The 20,076-nt window shown below is 43.8% G+C and overlaps 1 protein-coding gene across 1 annotated transcript in view; it reads left to right on the forward strand.

Moving 5' to 3' along the window:
• Positions 1 to 1,412: 1,412 nt before the first annotated feature.
• Positions 1,413 to 20,076, forward strand: part of MED14 (mediator complex subunit 14) — a 220,875-nt gene continuing 202,211 nt past the window's right edge. The window contains 2 exon segments of the mRNA XM_029603149.1: positions 1,413 to 1,793; positions 13,020 to 13,046. Coding sequence (XP_029459009.1) covers positions 1,621 to 1,793; positions 13,020 to 13,046 — 200 coding nt within the window. The 5' untranslated portion in view covers positions 1,413 to 1,620.

A 20,076-nucleotide genomic window follows, 5' to 3' on the forward strand; every position in this document is an offset into this window, starting at 1 on the left:
AGCCTTTCCCCATAGGGGAATCATTGCATCCCCTTTATCATTTTGGTCACACTTCTCTGCACTTTTTCTAATTCTGCTATATCTATGCTTTATTCTCCATACTTTTCCTAATAATCCCTAGCATTCTATTTGCTTTCTTGGCTGCTGCTACACACTGAGCTTAATGCCATATCCCTGGACAAGGAGCAACAACTATTAGCAGCAAGATCAAGCTTAGCCTCGGGCATTAGACCTACCAAACGTTAAAGCAGATAATGCCAAGCCACGCCTCCTTCCACAGCAGCACTTTAGCATCACTGGAAACGTAGTCCTGAAAGCTACAACATTCCCAATCATGGAAGCTAACTTCATAATTACATTTGCCACAGGGCATAGCAATTATCAGCTTTCCCCGAACCAAACGCTGTTGTTCGGAGCCCTCATGCTGGGCAGTACGCAGACTACACTCATTCTGTGAAGGGCACACATTCTTCCCAATTTTCTTGGCAAGGACTCTGCAAGCTCATGACCAGTCAATAGAAGAAAAGTCCAATGTCACACTGGAGCAAATATTGCACTCAACACGTAAAGTGTATACACGACAAGTGCAAATAAATTCTTTCTGGTCAAAGTTCAAAAAATATACTTTTTGAACTTTGACCAGAAATATACTTTTTGAACTTTGACCAGAAAGAATTTATTTGCGCTTGTCGTGTATACACAGTCAATAGAAGAGAACATAAGAACATAAAATATGCCATACTGTGTCAGATCAAGCCCAGTATCCTGTTTCCAACAGTGGCCAATCCAAGTCACAAGTACATGGCAAGTACCCAAACATTAAATAAATCACAATCTACTATTGCTTATTAATTAATAGCAGTTTATGGATTTTTTCTCTATAAATTTATCTACACCTTTTTTAAACTTAGTTACACTAACTTCTGTAACCACATCCTCTGGAAATACATTACAGAGCTTAACTATGCGCTGGATGAAAAATAATTTTCCTTGATTTAAATGAGCTACTTGCTAACCTTTTGTTATATGAGAAAGTAAATAACCGATTTACATTAACTTAAACTTGTAGACCCCTATCATATACCCCCCCCCTCTCAGTCGTCTCTTCTCCAAACTGAACAGCCCTAGCTTCTTTAGCCTTTCCTCATAGGGCACCTGCTCCACGCACCTTATAATTTTGGTCGCTCTTCTCTGCACTTTCTCCAGTGCAACGATATCTTTTTTGAGATGCCGTGTGTACAACTCTGGCCACCGCATCTCAAAAAAGGTATAGTTACACTGGAGCATGCAAGCAGCCCCACTAATAACCAATCATTTACCAGTTCCGCTAGGACGCCCACGTCCATGGGGTGACGTCAGAGCGCAGCGGCGTCAGAACCAGAGACTGTTGCAGCTTAGTTTTCTGTTTCCGGTTGTTTTAATCCGCCCACTTCCGGTTTAGTGTCCGAATCATGGCGGCATGGGAGAGAATACTGGGTCGGGGCTAGAGCTGGTCTCCCATGGAACTGGGGCGCGGTAGCGCCCGTAACCCCTAGCCATCGGCGGGGCCGCGCCCCCTTTCCGCGGCCGGATTCGGCGATTCGAGTTTAACTGCTGGTGGTTTATTCCTGTGTTGGGAACATGGCGCCGGTACAGCTGGAGAGCTCTCAGCAGATCTCGGCGGGCGGCCCCGCGTCCGCTCCTGCGCTGCCTCCCCCTGGCTCCGCAGCGGCGAGTCCTGGCTACAGGCTCAGCGCCCTCATCGACTTCTTATTGCAGAGAACTTACCAGGAGATAAACGTCCTGGCTGACCTGTAAGTACGTTTTTCCCGAACTCCGCAATCATGAACCTCAGTTTAACCCTGACGCCTCCTCATCCCTTCCTTTCCTGAGTTCCAGGCTTACCCCTGGCTCTTTCTCCTTTCCTTTGCTCCAGCTTCTGCGTGCAGTTTCCCAGACTCATCTCTGTCCCCAGTCACATCTCTTCAGTCGTATTAGACAATGATGAACCCTAGTCGGGGTTCTCTGTATATGTACGCACACACAGACAAGAAAAGGAAAATAGTATCGTGTTTCAAAGAATACCGCTCACAAATGTGCGTACTACGCAAAATTAGAGGGAACATAGATGCTAGTATGTCTCAACGTTTTAACATTTAACATTTTTAAGTTTTGTTCCATGGGATGACTAGTTATCTGTATAGTTGTGATTCTTTATCTGTGATAATGCAGTATCAAAGAGGCTGATGGTTATGTTCCTATAAAGTTTTGACTGTACATGGTAAATTTAATGGTAATCTCTAATATTGTGTTCTTTTAATTAAATTATATGAAGATTCATTTTCCTGGTTATTTTTTTTTTAGTGTTTCTTTTGCAGTTGTAGGCAATCGGGTCTAGTTAAATAGTGTTTGAGTCCAGATTGTGACCTTTGTTTACAATAATATATTTTGGCGATTTTTTTGTTTTTCTCAGTAAACAAAATATACTAACGTACTGTATTCTTCATCCTTAATACTCTATATATTTATTATGTGGTGGTGCAGAGTTGTACTAGCCATATTAGTCTTGGAGAAAAAAGAATTGTTTACAAATTATGAAACCTTCTATTTATCCAACATAACCATTATCCAGAGATGGTGCTCTGCCACATGACATCTGAGGTAAATGGATAAATCTTATGTTGATTCAATAAGTGGTATCAGGATCACTTGTTTTCCTAACTGGGGGAGCAGATCTTCATGTGATCCTATTCTATAATCTGTTTGAATGCATCTTCATATAGGAGAAATCTTATACTAAGTGCATGATACAATAAAATATATCAAAAACAACACAAATAGCCAATATTGAATGGTTGAGATATAGCCTTAAGAATGAACAATTTAAATATAATTGTATATGGAATATGTATCATCTTTACCAGAACAGTATTGCCAATGCCTGAATGTTTATTTTTATCTTGTCATGTACACTTTATTTTCCAGCTTATGCTTGCGTTGTTTCTACACTGCTGTAATATGCCTTGTTGGAATGTGATTTTTCTTTGTGTACTTTGAAAATATAGAAATAAAGTTGAAAAAAACCACATCAAAATAAGCATAGTCCAATGACAGCATAAAATATAAATATTACAGTACATTCTACAAACCAGTCTTTCTTTTGAAATAATTAAAGAGATCTTTCAGAGCAGGAGAAAGAGACTAGTTAGAGAAGTGTATGCTTCTGGAGTAACATAGGAAAGGTGTGTTTTCTAGTCCTCTTATGTTTTAGCCCTGGTTTCTATCCACTCCTTTAAAGTCAGGGATTGCTCCACTCTTCTGGCACACCTATTAGGGGCCCACTGCCTGGATGGATTTGGCTGCAGTTTCTCAGCAAATCTTAGCCAAATCCGTCCATGGAGAGAGACCCCCATTCATGTGGTTGGACAGACAAACACAGTGACAGCAATAGATGTTTTGCACTATGAAATGTATCTAAAAGATGCCCACACTCTTATTTACATAGTAGATGATGACAGGAAGAGACCAATTGCTGTTTGCAGTCTTCCTGGCCATTAATATTCAGAAACGGACTATCTCAGATTTATAAATGTGGGGGTCAATTTTCACAGGGTTTAGGTTTGCTAGCCACCTAAATCAGCCCTAGTCCATTTCCAAATGGCCACAGGACCTGAATTTGGGCATCTGTTTTCACTAGGCACCTAAATATAGGAGTCTAAAAAAAAGTTGGCAGCTATGGGGATGGAGATAGGGCAGGGTAAGAGAGTTGGTGCCTAGGGCTGATTTGCACGCCTGGGTATCTAATCTATTTACCTGAATTTAAGCACATTTTCAGCTGAAAACTTAGGTTCCTAAATTAGGCTGAAAATTCTCCTAAATATGTGCCTAAAATTTGGACAACTAAGTGAAGCATGCAGTCTTTTGAGGATTGATTCCTCTGTACTTGTTAGTAAAGGTGCCTGGGTTGAGCCCCAGCTTCGCAGCTCTCATTGCTTCTTAGAATGGATGTTAGAACAAATGTTGGAAATTAGTGTATATTATTGTTTCATTGTAAGGTTTGCTCTGTTGCTTGGCATTAGCTATGCAACAACATGAGAGAGAACCTTAGTAAGGGTCTCTAGTAATGAATGATGGTCTTGCTACATCCATTTGGGCGCTCTGCTTGTAAGGCAGCATGGGATGCTGTGGAGTTAAATACATTAGATGAACTTTTAAAAGCTAAATCTGCTGATGACTTAGAAGGTATGATTAAATAGTTTAATAACCTGAAACAGTCACTTAAACATGCTTTGCAATACAAAAATAAATACTGCTGCAGAATCTTCAATCTCCTGCTGGAAAGCTGGACCCTGGGAAAAGAGTTTCATGCAATTCCTGCTTTCCTACTTTTCAGTTTTGCAATGAGCAACTTATCAGATGAGCTGACAGATTTACTGTTGTGGAGAATTTTAAGGTAGACTGTCTTTTATTAAGCAATATTGTTTATTTATGTCTACTATTTACCTCCCCCCAAAGGCTCAGAGAGAGAGAGAGTAACAAACAACATTCACATAAGGCATACCAATAAGCAGAAAAAAAACAGTGGACCATATAAAACAGACTGAGAGAGAATTACCTTGATTAAAAAAAAGTCAGCAAATAAAGCCTATAGTGTGTAAAACATCAATCATAGCTAATCATATCCTATATATTTATTATATAATCTAATCTCCAATCCTATTTAAAAAAGGATAGTATAATGACCAGCATTACCTATCGTGATCAACAGAAACATAACTTGAACAGATAAATTAGCCTCGTCAATTAGAAGGTAGTAGTAGAGTGTCAAGTTTTAAAATGCTTCCTGAATACTTCAGTACTTGAATTCAATAAGGGATGTATCTTATGCCTAAGACTCTGCAGGTCTGTTCCATATTTAATCTCCCTTTTTAAAGTTATATGCTAATAAAATAATTTTACTTAATGCCCTCCTTTCAGCTATTGTGTCAAATTTAATTGCATGATCACTATTGCTAAGGGGTCCCACTTCCGTAATCTGTTCCACTGAGGACTACCTCTGAAGCAGTTGCCTATAGAACAGACATTTATGATATCTGAAATCTTAACCTCTCCAGCATGTCCCAGTGAGACCATTGATCCATTGATGTCTCCCATTATTATTTTGCAGTTTTATTTGCCTTTCTAATTTATGCTAGCATTTCACAATCTTGGCCAGGCAGATGGTAGAATACCCCCACTGCTATACTTCTTACCTTTCACACATGGAATTTCTAGCCATGAGGATTCCAAAGTGCAGTTTGTTTCATGCAGGATTATTATACTGCTTGACTATGCCATCCTTAACATATAGTGCCACCCCTCCACTATTTTTATTTGCCTTGTCACGTCAATTTTATTTATATCTTGGTATCAGTGTCTACGTATATTGTCTAACTCTTCAGACTTACTATTTAGACTGCTTGCCTTAACATAAAGACATTTTATAGTATGTTTTTGATTTGTATTCATAACTTGCTTAGTAGCAGAAGATACAGATAGCAAAAAATCATTCACATCTCTATCTGGTCTAATTCAGCTTTAATAAACTCAACTGATGAGAACTGAGCAACAGGTTTTTTTTAATATGGATTTTTTAGTATAAGCAGTGAAAAAATTATTTTTATTTTTAAAGTGAAGAGGTGTCAGCAAGCTAGACAGTGTGCCTGATTGCTACTTCAGCTTTAGCCATTACTAGGATATTCCAAGTATCCTTGGAAGATACCTCCTTCCAAGCTATATTTCATGAGCGACTATCTGCTTTCCTTCATTGTCTAGTTTAAAAGCTGCTTTATCACCTTTTTAAAGTTTAGCACCAGCAGCCTGGTTCCACCCTTGTTAAGGTGGAGTGTATCCTGTCAGAATAGGTTCCCCCTTTCCTAACAAATCTAAAGTCTTCTTCCCTGCACCACTATCTCATCCATGTATTGAGATTCGAGCTCAGCCTGCCTCTAGGGAGGCTTGCATGTTGAACAGGGAGAAATTCCAAGAATTCAGCCCTGGTGATTCTGGATTTAAATTTCCTACCTAAATGTCTAATTTTAGCCTCCAGAACTTCCCTCCTGCACCTTCCTATATTGTTGGTACCCACTCGGACCAGCAACCAGTTCCTCCAACACTCTAAAATCCTATCTTTGTGTTGCGTGAGATCTGCTACCTTTGTACCAGACAGGAAAGTTACCAAGAAATCCTCTTGCCCGCCAGCCACCCAGCTGTTTAAATTCCTATTGATTTGTTGACTTCAGCAGCAGTCCTAATGCTCCCCTCCTGGACACATGCCCCTGGAGAGACATCCTTGATTCAGGAGGATAAGGCATTAGTCAGAGGGCAGATCCTAACTCCATGATCTCTAAAGTAGCACCTAGGGCTGCTAGATTGGAGTTGGGATCACCCTATTATGTCCTTTATATATCTGTCTTTCTACCTCAGCTTCTCTAGAGCTGGCACTCTGGCCTCCAGAGGTTGAACTTGTTCTTTGAGAGCCAAGAGATAATTGCACTGGGTGCACACATGCAACCTCTTACCAACTGAAAGTTAATCATATATGTGGCACTCTAGTGATAAAGACCAAGCAGTCTTTTGCACAATCAATTTATTTTGAAGATTTCCCTCTTAAAGGGGGTAATAATCTGTATTTTCCTAGCATGTAGCCAGATAGACTCAGGACCAGTGGGTTATGTGCTCTTCTTCTAGCAGATGGGAGACGGAGTCAGATTTCAAAGCTGACGTCACTCTAGATAAACCCCTGCAGTAACCTCAGCTCTTCAGTTACTCTCCGTCTCCTAGCAGATGAGGACACTATCCCACACACTAGAATAGTGTTTAGAATTACAACAAAGAAGAAAAGTTTTTTACCTTACAGAAGATTGAGCCCTGCTCTCCTGCGGTGATACCTAAGGGTCCCTCCCCCAGTTGAGAATTCCTGAGGTGATTTCAGTATCCCTCAAAGGTGTGCCTTGGTGTAGCCAGTTCCTGGTGTGGACATAGCCCCCAGAGTGGCTGAAAAGCACCGGGTGCACAACCGAGCGCGGCAATGAAGGTAAAACCCTCTCCCCCCACAGCTGGAGACGGTCCCGGCACACGATCGGTAAGCGCCGAGACCAGGTAAGCAGAAAACTTTAAATTCAGGTCTCCGGGGCTCGGATTGCCATACCGATTCCTCTTTTCTTCTGGCGAGGTAAGAAGGGAGCACCGATTGGGTTGAGCAGCCTTGGTTGGGCTAGGCCCCGATCCGGTGCAGGGGTCCAGACACGAGACCCTCGGGGGCGCCATCTTCCCTTCTCGTGCAGGGCAGGCCGGACGACCGATGTGCCCAACTTGTGTGCATCCAATATAGACGTGCGCACAACTGGGCGCTCATAACTACAAGCAAAGCCGTGCTTGCAACTACACGTGCACATTGTGCTCACGCGCATAACTACGTGCACATTGAATAGAGGCAATGGCACCGGCATCCAAGAAGCCCATAAGGCACTCTCTGCACAGCCTGCCACATCAGAGTCACACAGCCTGATCTGGAGTCCTGCCTGTGTCAACATTGCGAAGAAGCCAAGGGGGGATCAAAGCCTGGTCCCTCACTGTCTGAGGATGGGTCCGGAACTACTACATTTGATAGCACCCCTATGCAACTCCGAAATGGCTTCCCCACAGGAGGGGGCTTCTCAGGGGCCCTTACTCAGACTCCACTTGGGATTAACATGGACCAAGGGACCTTCTCCTGGTTAGAATTTTTCCAAGGGCTGCAAGCTTTCGTTCAGGCGCAATCAGCCCCGGCTGTGACCTCGGTTCAACCCCTGCCAGAAGCACAAGATCCTCTCGGCCTAGCTCGGATGCCTCGAGACATGCCTCGCCTAACCAAGAATTTCCCGGGGGACCCGGACACCTCAGATGATAATGGCGGTTCCCTGGAAGTAGGGGAAATCCTTCCAGGCCTGGAATCATACCGAACCATGCTTCGCTTCTTCTACAGGGATGAATTACCGGCCCTTGTTTCCCAGACTCTGAAGACTCTGGGTATTCCAGGCATGGACCCCATGGTGGAACCAAAGAAGAACCCCATCTTGGTGTCCCTGCGTAAAGCCTCATGCTACTTCCCAATGATGGAAGCCATCCAGGAACTCATTGACCTGGAGTGGGATGCTCCGGAGGCCAACTTTAAAGGCGGTCAGGCCTTGGAAGCCTTATATCCTCTGGAACCAGCGACCAAGGAACGCCTGCGTTTTCCGAAAATGGACACCATGGGCTGTGCCTTCTCAAAGTGATCAACCATTCCCGTGGAGGGAGGGGCTGCATTGAAGATACTCAGGATAGACGATTAGAATCCATCCTTAAGCAGGCCTTCGATGCAACAGCAATGACACTGCAGATTGCTTCCTGCTGCGCACTGGTGGCATGTTCCTGTTTGCTCTTCTCGAGAGGGCAAACAACTCAGAAACATATACCGGTGAAACGATTGAACCGGCAGCAGCCTTTCTGACAGACACAAGCTCGGATCTGGTGTGGGCTTCAGCCAGAGGAGTAGCCTTGGTAGTGGCATCCAGAAGACAGTTATGGTTGCGGAATTGGTCTGCGGACGCGACCTCTAAAGCGAATCTCACAAGGATGCTCTTTAAAGGATCTCTCTTATTCGGAAGCAAATTGGAGAAGTTAGCCAGTAAATGGGGCGAATCTCCAGTGCCTCAGCTACCGGAGGACAGGGGTAAAAGATACCAGCGCCCCTCCCCCAGAAGAACCAGGGGCAGAGGCTCTCAACACTTTCGCTCCTACAGAAACTCGCAATTCCAGGCACCTTGTTCCTCAGGAAGGTCTCAGCCCTTTCGGAACTGACAAACTAAGAGAGGAACAGGCCTGGGGGCAGGCTCCGGCTGTACTCCCCAATGAGAATGGGACAACCCATCCATGGGAAGAGGAAATTAGGGGTAGTTTTTCCCTCTTCTATCAATGATGGGTCGAGATCACGTCTGACAAATGGTTACTAAACATCATTCGAGAAGGTTACTCTCTGGAGTTCCGCAGCATTCCTCCGGACAAATTTATGATGTCACCCTGCCACTCCCACACCAAGAGACTGGCGGTGGAAGCCACTCTATCAAGACTACTCAGCCTGAAGGCAATAACTCCAGTTCCTATGCCCCAACAAAATATGGGGCAATATTCCATCTATTTTATCGTTCCCAAGAAAGAAGGAACATTCCGACCCATCTTGGATCTCAAGAACATCAGCCGTCATCTGCGGATACTACACTTCTGCATGGAGACTCTTCGCTCCGTAACAATGGCAGTACAACCAGGAGAGTTCCTAACTCCCTGTACCTCTCCGAAGCCTACCTTCACATTCCAGTCCATCAAGATCGCCAGCATTTTCTACGCTTTGCAATACTGGGTCACCATTACCAGTTCTGAGTGCTACCCTTCGGCCTAGCAACCACCCCATAACATTCTCCAAAGTTATGGTGGTCGTGGTGGCAACACTGAGGAAGGAAGGGATTTTGGTACACCCTTACCTGGACGACTGGCTGATCAGGGTGAAGTCTTCGTAAGAGAGCCGGCAGGTGACCAGTAGAATCAAGAACCTATTGCAGGAGCTTGGTTGAGTTGTGAACACTTTCAAGAGCAGTCTGCAGCCCTCTCAGTCTTTAGAGTACCTGAGGGCCCGTTTCGACGCCAAACAGAACAAAGTCTTCCTTCCCCCCCCACCACCCCGGGGAGAAGGAAGCTGATGGAACAATTACGATGATTGATGACCAATGTACACTCCAAGGTATGGGACCATCTTCAAGTCCTCGGCCTCATGTTATCAACCCTGGAGGTTGTTCCTTGAGCAAGGGCCCATAGGCGACCACTCCTGTGATCCTTACTGTCACACTGGAACCTACTGTCCCAGGACTACTCAGTTCGCCTCCAACTTCCAGAAGAGGTATGTTCTCAGCTTCAGTGATGGCTACAGGAAGACCACTTAAGCAGAGGAGTAAGCCTATCCCCACCGAACTGGATCGTGCTCACCACGGATGCGAGGGTGGGGAGCCCACTGTCAGAACTGACGGCTCAGGGACAATGGAACAAGAGAGGCGGGATGGAACATAAACTGCCTGGAAGCTCGAGCAGTCAGGCTAGCGTGCCTGCGATTCATCCACAGACTCCGAGGCAAAGCGATTCGAGTAATGTCAGACAATGCTACAACGGTTGCCTACATAAACCGCCAGGGAGGAACCAGGAGCCAGCAGGTATCTCTGGAGATAGATCCTCTCATGGCATGGGCCCAAGAAGATGCAGCCTTCGCAAGGGCAGTACTAAATGGGCCATAGGCAGCCTCTCTCCCTGTCCGGGAGTAGCTTTTGTACATCCCACTGGTCCTGAGTCCATCTGGCTACACACTAGGAAATGGAGAAATTACTTACCTGATAATTTTGTTTTCCTTAGTGTAGACAGATGGACTCAGCATCCTGCCCACGGCTGCCCCAGAGAAGGAGGACCTCAGAAAGCAAACCTCGAGACTAAGCAAATACAGGTAAGCCGTTGCCTACCCCTAGTTCAATACACCCACAGTTTGTCCGGTGTTGGTGTTAACTGGAGACCGCCAGTGCACTCAATCAATTTTTGGAATCAGTTGAATCAGTTCATTCAAGTTTAATAAGTTTTTAATCAAGTTATCTAAGCAAAGATTATATCCACAATGGCTTTTCGAAGAGAATACTAAAGAGCTGAGGTTACTGCAGGGGTATATCTAGAGTGACGTCAGCTTTGAAACCTGACTCTGTCTCCATCTGCTGGCAGGGAAGCACATAACCCACTGGTCCTGAGTCCATCTGTCTACACTAAGGAAAACAAAATTATTAGGTAAGTAGTTTCTCCAATTAAAAATGTGACCAACATGGTTGGAAAACAGACACCAGTGACAACTGGTTCTCACTTTCTTTTGCCACTTGTGCAAACTCAGAATTATAAGCCTAAAATGCAATGCTAACCTTAAACTATCCACAGGATTACATTCAAGCTCTGTGTGTTTTTCCAAAGGACTCAAAATTATCAATTTAGAATTAAATACTAACCTTCAAATAGCGCGCGCACACACACACACACACACACTGTTTTTACCCTCTAAATTATTTTACATCATTTAAGCACACTTTCCAAATAAGTTTGGCTTACCACCAGCAGATGAAGCTTATGCTGTCAGCATGCCATTTAGATAGCAGTTAGTATATCAGGAAAATTGCTCATTTGTTTAATCTAATTTCTTGTGAATACTTTACTTTTTATTTCAGAAAATGAATTGTATCCTTTAGTTGCTAAGGAAAACATCCTCGGCAATAATTTGACGACTGAATTCAAATATGTACTCTAAATTTTCTTGTGAGGGTGGTAGGAGCAAGTGAGAGAATAGAAGTTAAATGATCAGAGGGATGACTGAGGGGCGAAGGTGCTGAGAAGCACATTAGGGTGGCAAGCAGCTAGTATGAGGAAGGATTCTTGCAAAGAGGGAAAAATACTGGGCACCAGGTCTCCCAGACACCTAAAATTCAGGATATAGCACCTGATGGAAGAGATGCCAGTGAGACTGTGCCAGGTACTTGTGACCTGGATTGGCCACTGTGGAAATTGGATACCGGGCTTAGTGGACCTTTAGTCTGACCCAGTAAAGTAACTGATGTTCTTATGACCCTGACTAGGAAGTGGGAGTTGTAGAGGCTGCTCTGGTGAGGCTCTCTTGCTGGGCTTTGGAGGAGGAGTCTGCCAGGAGGGAGGTGGGTTTGGGGGAGAATGCCTGGAAGCAGGGGAAGGGAGGGAGAAGAGGGAAAGAGTGCAAAGAAAAGTAAAACTAAAGAAAAGAAGCAAAAAAAAAAAATGATTAGCAGTGTGTTGGAACTGCTGACAGTGGGAGAATAGAAAACTGCTCAAAGGATGGCTGGGGTGGGTGGAGGAAAGCCATGTGGTGTGTAGAGGAAAGATGCTGAGAAGGAAGGGAGTGGGTAAAGGGGCCCAATGTGACCTCATATATTGGTGCCCAGAGGCTTAAGCTAATACAAGCTTTCAATGGTGAGACGCCTTCTTTTAATCATTGGTCACAAAGGGACAGATTATTTTTGAAAGAAGGCTCCCGACTCAGGAGCTGTACTGTTCATGCACTTTGGATGAGAGCGTCTGAAGCTGTATTTATCTTTGCGGCGTCACGTATAAGAGCTTTATGATGATGATGGCTAAATGGATGAATCCGACGTGATTCCGACACTAAGTGTTTCGGAGAAAACCTCCTTCTTCAGGGGGTCGGAGTACCAATGTTGCCGGCTCAATGAATTGAACAAGAGGTGCGCTTATGTGGCTGCGTGTGTGACTTCTTAATGTGGCTTTCAGCGATGCTGTTGTAAAGTCTATCGCTTGGCCGTATGTCATCAATAGGTAAGAAATGAACCTTGGAGAAGGAGACACAGGGATAAGAGGAGGGGGAAAAAAGGGCCATGAGTTTATCCAGAGACAGAGGAGGAGAAAGCTTTTACAAATCACAGTTGTTTACAAAATAGCCCTTTTCTCCTGCATTTTACTGATACACAACTCATGCTAATTTATGCAGATGTGCCGCAGAAGTTGCCAGAGGAAACCAGGGCCCATGTCTGTAGCCTGTGAGGAGGATGATGTCTTGCAGTAGTAAAATGATCGACCCATCAATTTTTGTAATTCGACAGAGCATGCTGCTTATGTCAGTTGGTAGCACACTGAAGGGTGGTTGAATCAGGACAGGTCTGAAGCTGGATAGCAGCAGTGACTTGCTGGAGCTCAGATGTGGTTGCTGTCCGTTGTAGGCATATTCTGTAAAATGAGATCTTTTTTTTTTTTTTTTTTTACAAAATATGAATAAGTGGATGTTTCTGGAAGGGAGCAACAGGTGAGTGTTACTGCTCTCAAGGTTCACATTTTAGGGAGTGTCAAACATTGTTCCTTGTGCTGGCTGCAGTTATTACAGTGCCATTAAAGCTTATAACTTTGTCACTTTTTTTTGGTCTTTACAGACTGCCAAGGAAAACGGACATGGAAAGGTATGCCATGAAGTATTTTATTGTATTTGTTTGTTTTACTGATTACAGCTTTGTTTGTTCATTAACCTGGAGTCTTCTGGCACAGAGCTGACTGTACCCCATCGCAGTTGGGGGGAGAAGCACCGCAACTTTCTGGCTTTCCATTTCATTTTCTTTAAAAGTGTAATAGAATTGAGTATGAGAGGTACATGCACTCCTTGTATTGCAGAACTCAGTGACCACATCTGAACACAAGAAGACATGGTGAATGTTCAGCTGTCATTTAACAGGGGGAGGGTTGGTAGTTTCCTCTTGCTCCTTTGTCCTTTCAGCTTAGTAGGAACAGGATGAGGATTTTCCCCTCTTTTCTTTTATATCCCCTCCTAATTTGTTTAGTTCAGTCCTTGGCTCCTGGAACTCTGCAATCACGAACTTTAAATCTAGCCACTAGGTGTCACTGTTGTGCAGTGGCAGTCTCTCCCCTACAGATGGTGAGCACTGCCTCTGCAGCATGCCCAGCTGAGCCAGGGTGTGAGCTGGAAATCAAACCTGGGTCCCTGGGTATTGCAGTGCACAGGTCTAGCACCGAGCCACCAGGCAGCCCAGCTAGATTCATTTGAAACTGTTCTGCTTATGCCTGCTCTGCAGATGGTTAAAGCTGACAGATATGGATCTATTCTGATCATATACTGGTTGCCTTGTTAATTGTGTGTGTTCTCTCATTTGTGTTTGTGGCTTAAATCTCCATGCTGAATGAAGACCTAGGCCAGTAAAGATCAAAGCTTGGCTTTGGGGGCCTTGACCTAAAGCAGTGTCCAGAATGGTCACTGCACAGATCCCCAGTAAACTTTGTGGCCTTCTGCTTAATATGCCAGAAGTTGCTGTTAGGGAAGACTTCTGTGAATTTTGAAAGAAACCTAGCTACTTGTGGGATAAGTGTCCCATTTCTGATAAATGTTACAGCAGATTATTAATGCTCAAAAGCTGATGATGGACCTGCCTTTTGCTGGCACTGATTTAGTTCTGTTTCAGAATTTACTGTTGCTCAGAGGTAAATATCTATGAAACTGTCACCATGAAATATTTTTATCCCTGCTTTTTCCCTTTAGTATCTTGAAATGTTCCCGTTTTCTTAGGAAGATAATACATGGCTTTTTTTTTTCCCCCTTAACATTGCTTTGCTTTTCCTTTGAGAGAACTTCAGTAGAATACCAGCTCCCACACTTTTTGTTTTAATAGGTGCATTTTTTCTGCTGTTCTGTGATAGCAGTTACAGGCTTGTATTATTTTGGGGGGCCATTGGCCTGACAATCATCAGAACCCATTGTAGGGGGTCTCATGGATATATTTAAAGAGAGAATATAGCATGGACGCATCTTCATTGCAGCCTCATGTAGAGGTGTTTTTGATAGATGCTAAGCTGTGGGCTTCCACTGAATGAGCTTAGATGCTGCATGGGCACCTTGTAAGTTCAAGTTGAGTATTAAAACAAAGATAGTTGACCTGATGAGTAGGTGTTTTAGGCACTGCTTGTGGTGCTTTTCCCTATAGCAAATGTCATCTAGCATTGACGGCTTCATTAGGAGATTGGTTGATGTAAAAGATTCTTTCAGAATTACTTGCAGTCCTGGAAATAAAGGATATGCACATTTAGTGCAGGGTCGGCAGGCTTCAGTACCACACAGCTTTACATTATGTAAACAAGGTACTCTTTTTATTGGTTATGGGGCTTGTTTTTTGTCTATTTATGATACTGAAATAAAAAGTTAAATTAAAGATAAACCTATAATGCAGCCAAACATGAAAAAGTCCAAAGAAAAATAAATCAATCTGAAGCCTACAGCCCAAAACAATCTTTGAAAAGAAAACCACTATTCAATGGAAGCTACATGCCAGCAGCAAGTGCTGGCATCAGGGTGATTCAAACTGAATAAATTTCAAAGTGCCAAAAGCAAAAAAAGAAAATGGAGCCGTCCGCCAGCTTCTAACATACTTGGAGGAATTGATCAGCAGAGCCCCCCCGCCCCTACCGAACAGGTTCCTGTAGCAGCTCAGGAGCATATTCTGCTGCAAGAGTTCAGAAATCCTGTGTTGAAACAAATCCTTTGCAAAATTTACATTTAATATACAAAACTATTATTTTAAAAAAAGTACTTTTCAAACTTCTCTGGTCTATCTTCAGTGCACATTGGGGGACTAATAAGCTGGATGTGAGCATTTTTCCTGGATCCAGGTATTCCACAAATACACACGCATGATTGTCGCCCCCTGATAGCTTTTTTGCTCTGCATCGGATACACATCAGACTCTCACCGCATGTCAGGGCATGCACCCAAGGTTCAAGACAGAGGATCCATATATTACGTGCACGTAACGATCAAACCTCCTTAACATTTTGGTTTTGTATCCAATCCATACCTAATTTTCAACGTCATCGGGTAATAGCTGAAGATCATGATGGGTTTGGTTATTTTTTTCTAATTTATTTCATTCATTCATTCATTTATTTATTTATTTATTTATTGCTTACAAAAGCCTAACTGATTTACAAGTTACATACACCATTTAAAAAGTAGTAATCAAGGAAATACATCTATGCATATTTCAGCAATGTACAAGTGCAATTATGCTACCCAATAACTTTTTGGCTCTGCATCCAATGCACATCAAAGTTTCCAAACATATCCGGGGGTCTTGGAAAATCACGAGGGGTCCGTGTGTGAGGAATGCACACATTCCAAGTCAGCTTTTTGTTTTGCATCAGACCCACACCAAATTTTCAGGAGATGCCAGGAAGGTGAAAAGCAGCTGATTAGATTTTACAGATCCATGTTGGCGCACACATTCTGAGGAAAGTCATTTACTTTTTCTCCACTTTTTTTTTTTTTTTTTTTCTCATTTAAAGCTTTTATTGGCATATAATGTAACAGTAAAGCACCAGATACAGAAGAAAATGCAACCATAATAAAACACAGAGTGCAGATACGCTACATTGCATAGCTAGAAGCCATTTTTCTCATATTTACCCCCGATAATCCCCCCCCCCCATAGAGGTAGCTGATAAAGAACATGAAGACACCAGGTACACAGTGAACATGCAATCAAGCGACAGAGAAAGAAAGACATGGTTAATGACAAGCTCCGTGGTAGAACAGCAGCACAACAGTATTTTAAAAGTCCCATTTAATGCTGTTATCCCAGAGCGAGTCCGTGGGCATCCAGGTTCCCCGGGTCTAGCAGCAGCAGGCATCCGCCATTACTGAACAGCAGAAATTCGTAGCCATCGTTCATATGGACCCCAGACCCTATGAAAGTTTTGGGTCGTCTTGTTACGAAACGCCGTGATCTGTCCCAGAGTATGCGTGTGGAGGACCATTATTTGTACTGCTGATACCGTTGGTACAGTGGGGTCCTTCCAGGTACGCGCTATGGCACATCTGGTCGCGGTAACCACAAATTTAATAAAATTGTTATGGAATCGTGACCTGTCTTTGAGTTCCTCATTCAGTAATGCCTGTGGTGGAGTCAGTTCTATGTGGGTATGCAAAATCGTAGAAAGCCAAGTCGATATAGCTGACCATAATTGTTGAATTTTGGAACATTGCCACCAGAGATGGAAAAAAGTACCTCGCTCCTGACAACGTTTCCAGCAAAGACCCGTTGTATTTGGCGAATAGCGCTGAATGAGACAGGGAGTGACGTACCATCGATAGTACAATTTGTATCCATTTTCAATATGCTGGGTGGATATCAGTCCCTTCCTAAGAAGTTGAAAAATCCGCAACCAATCCTCTTTAGTCCAATCACACTGTAAATCTTCGTGCCAAGCACGTATGTGAGAAGCAGACAGCGCAAAGTCATCACTTAATAAACTATAAAGGTTAGAGATATGTTTGGTAAACCCATGTGCCTGTCGACACATGCTCTCAAAGGAAGAGAGACCCTTGGCTAAATCAACCTCTATCCCATGTCGGAGAAAAAAATGGCGTACTTGAAGAAAGCGAAATAAATCATCTGGGCCCAACTGGTATCTGCAACATAGGGTAGGGAAGGGAACCAAACCCCCCGGGGACCAGAGGTGCTCCCATTTCAGAATACCCTTGTCCATCCATGATTTAAACGCCGCCGGGTTGCCAGCCGGCCGGAACTCCCTGTGATAAAATAAGTGTGTACTGTGGAAGTAGCGTTGAGACCCCACTAATTTTTTCTTCCACCGCTCCCAAACGGATAGAGTGGCTTGTACTGTCTCAGGTAAGGTCTGGCTGGGGCACCGGGAGGCCTGGGCTTGCCATAGCAAGGCTGTGAGGGGAAAGCGACCCAGCAGAGCTTGCTCCAAACGTACCCATGGTTTGCTATGTTTGGAGTCATGCCACTCCACCGCGGCTTTCAAGTGAGCCGCTCCATGATAACGGGCAAGATTAGGTACTCCCAACCCTCCGCTGTATCTGGGCAAGAACAATGTCCTCTGGGCAATCCGGGGTCGTCTCCCTTTCCATAAATATTTATTTAGCCTCTTTTGCCATTTATCCAACAGTTTATCAGGAAGGACTACAGGTAAGGTCTGCATTAAATTTTTTCTCCACTTTTTTATGTTTATTGCTTTTCAAACATAACGTGAGTGAATGCAACAAGCTGGGCACCGGTGTTCTTCAGTGCCCAATATCATAGAGCACAACAGAATCTCTAAGCAAAGGTCCCATATCACAACCGATCACCCACCTCTCCCGCCCACCCCAACCGAAAAAAAAAGAAATCATACTGTGATGAGGTATAATTCACATCCATATAAAGTCCATAGAGAGAAGAGAGTGCACATCAAAAATTCAAGATCCAACTATGTGCTTTAGGTGGTAAAGCCTGATGAATGTAAGGGTCCCAAATCTGTAGAAACTTGCGGCGGTGTCTGGGGGATGTACGAGCCGTCAGCCATTCCATCTGCATCAGACGGTGTAAATGATTTCTCCAGGCCCAAAGGAGGGCACCACCGCCTCTCTCCAATGAAGAAGTATCAATTTCTTTCCTACAAACAAGCTTTCATAAACAGCATACAAGGACCCATTTCCTGAATAAGCAGAAGAAGGATACAATCAAAGAGTAGCAAAAGGGGAGAGGCTTGCAGTGAGATACCCAACATGCCTGTAAAGTAAGATACAATGCGCCTCCAGAACTGTTGAATAGGAGAACAGCCCCAGAACAAGTGAGAGAGAGTGCCCGTTGCCTGATTACACTTCCCACATGTTGCCACTGGAGAGACCTTTGCAATGCGCCTAAAACAGGCTCCCAATTGAAGTCTGTGACTCGAAATACTCCCTCCCTATTCCAGCGCTCTGCTAAGGTCGAGCATGGGTTGGGATAGACCATGTTTCGCAGTTTTTTATAATAATGCAAAAGCAAAAGCAAGAAACAGTCCGCTATAGTATGGAAGCCCTCAGGCAAGAGACTAGTCTTTGATAGTGAGTGAACATAATGTGACAATTGTGCATAAGAAAACATGGGTACATTCCCCAGGCCGTAAAGGGTGGACATCTCTTGGGGGGGGTAAGTAAGTGCCCCGTGGCATCTAAAATATGGCCCAATTGTGTAATCCTTCGGGCTGCCCAATTTCTGAAAACTATGGATGTTGAGCCAGTTGAAAAATCCGGATTACCTTGCAGAGGCAAAAAATACACACACCCCTGGGGAAGTTGCAATAATTTTAAAAGATGGAACCAGGTGTGACGTAGCGGGGAAATCAACCCCACTAGAGGTTCTGGCAAATTCATTTGATCTCGTGAGGTCTGCAAAACAAAGTATAAATTGCGGGGACCAAGGAGCATACTCTCTGCCGCGAGATTGGTATAAAACCCGTCCCCTACCAGCCAGTCTCGCACTACCCAGAAATTACTCGCCCAGTTATATAAATGAAGATCGGGAACACTAAGGCCACCTGCATCCCACTGGCCCTGTAGTCGGCAGAGTGCTATCCTAGATTTTTTCCCCTTCCAAAAAAACCCCTGCATGCCTCTCTCTATCTGTTTTATGTCTTTAACTTTTAGACATAGCACCAGATTCTGGAAGACATAAAGCCACTTGAGCAAAATTATCATTTTAAATAAGTGCTTGCAGCCCCCTAAGGATAACGGGAGAGCCCACCATTTGTGTATCCGGTCTAAAGTAAAAGCCACTAAGGGAGGCACATTCAATTCATATAACTGCGAAAGCTCAGTACACAAGTAGTCACCAAGATACCGAATGTACCCTTGGGCCCAGAGCAGTGGAAAGGGACCCTCCCATCTGTCCCGCAGCGCATCTGGATATGCCAGTGCTTCAGATTTGTCTGGATTTAAACGAAAACCAGAAAAAGAGCCAAAGTCACTGAATAGGGACAATAGAGGTAGCAAGGGGGATTTAGGATCAATTAAAAAAAAACAAAATATCATCGGCGAATGCCGCATATTTGAATGTCTGGGTTTGAAACCGGACCCCTTTAACATACCTGAATGGCCAAAAGAAGTGGCTCCAGTTGTAGTAAAAACAACAAGGGGGATAAAGGACATCCCTGCCTGGTTCCTCGGTGAATGGAGAAGCTGTCTGAGTATGATTGGTTAGCTATTATTCTTGCCACTGGGCCCCGATTAAAAAAAAAAAAAAAAAAAAAAAAAAAAAAGGTGAATCGCCCTCTGAAACCAGCCGGTAATGTTAATCTCATTTAAGATATGAAACTGATGAGGCCACTCCACCCTATCGAAGGCCTTTTCCGCATCAAAACTTATAGCCAGATATGGCACTTGGAATTGTGTGCATAATGCCATGACTGCCAATACTCTTTGAATGTCGGCAAGTGCATATCATTTTCTTACAAACCCAACTTGATCCTGTCGACTTAGGGAGGGTAGAATCAGGGCCAATCTGTCGGCCAAAATCTTGGCCAACATCTTCTGGTCCACATTCAACAACGATATGGGTTGATAAGCTGTGGGAGATTGCGGGTCCCTTCCTGGCTTGGGAATCAATGTTATGTACGCTTCATTGCTCTGACTCGGGTATGATCCCTTTTCAATTAAGGCATTGA

Source organism: Rhinatrema bivittatum, chromosome 5, assembly GCF_901001135.1.
Source record: "Rhinatrema bivittatum chromosome 5, aRhiBiv1.1, whole genome shotgun sequence".
Lineage (NCBI taxonomy): Eukaryota > Metazoa > Chordata > Amphibia > Gymnophiona > Rhinatrematidae > Rhinatrema > Rhinatrema bivittatum.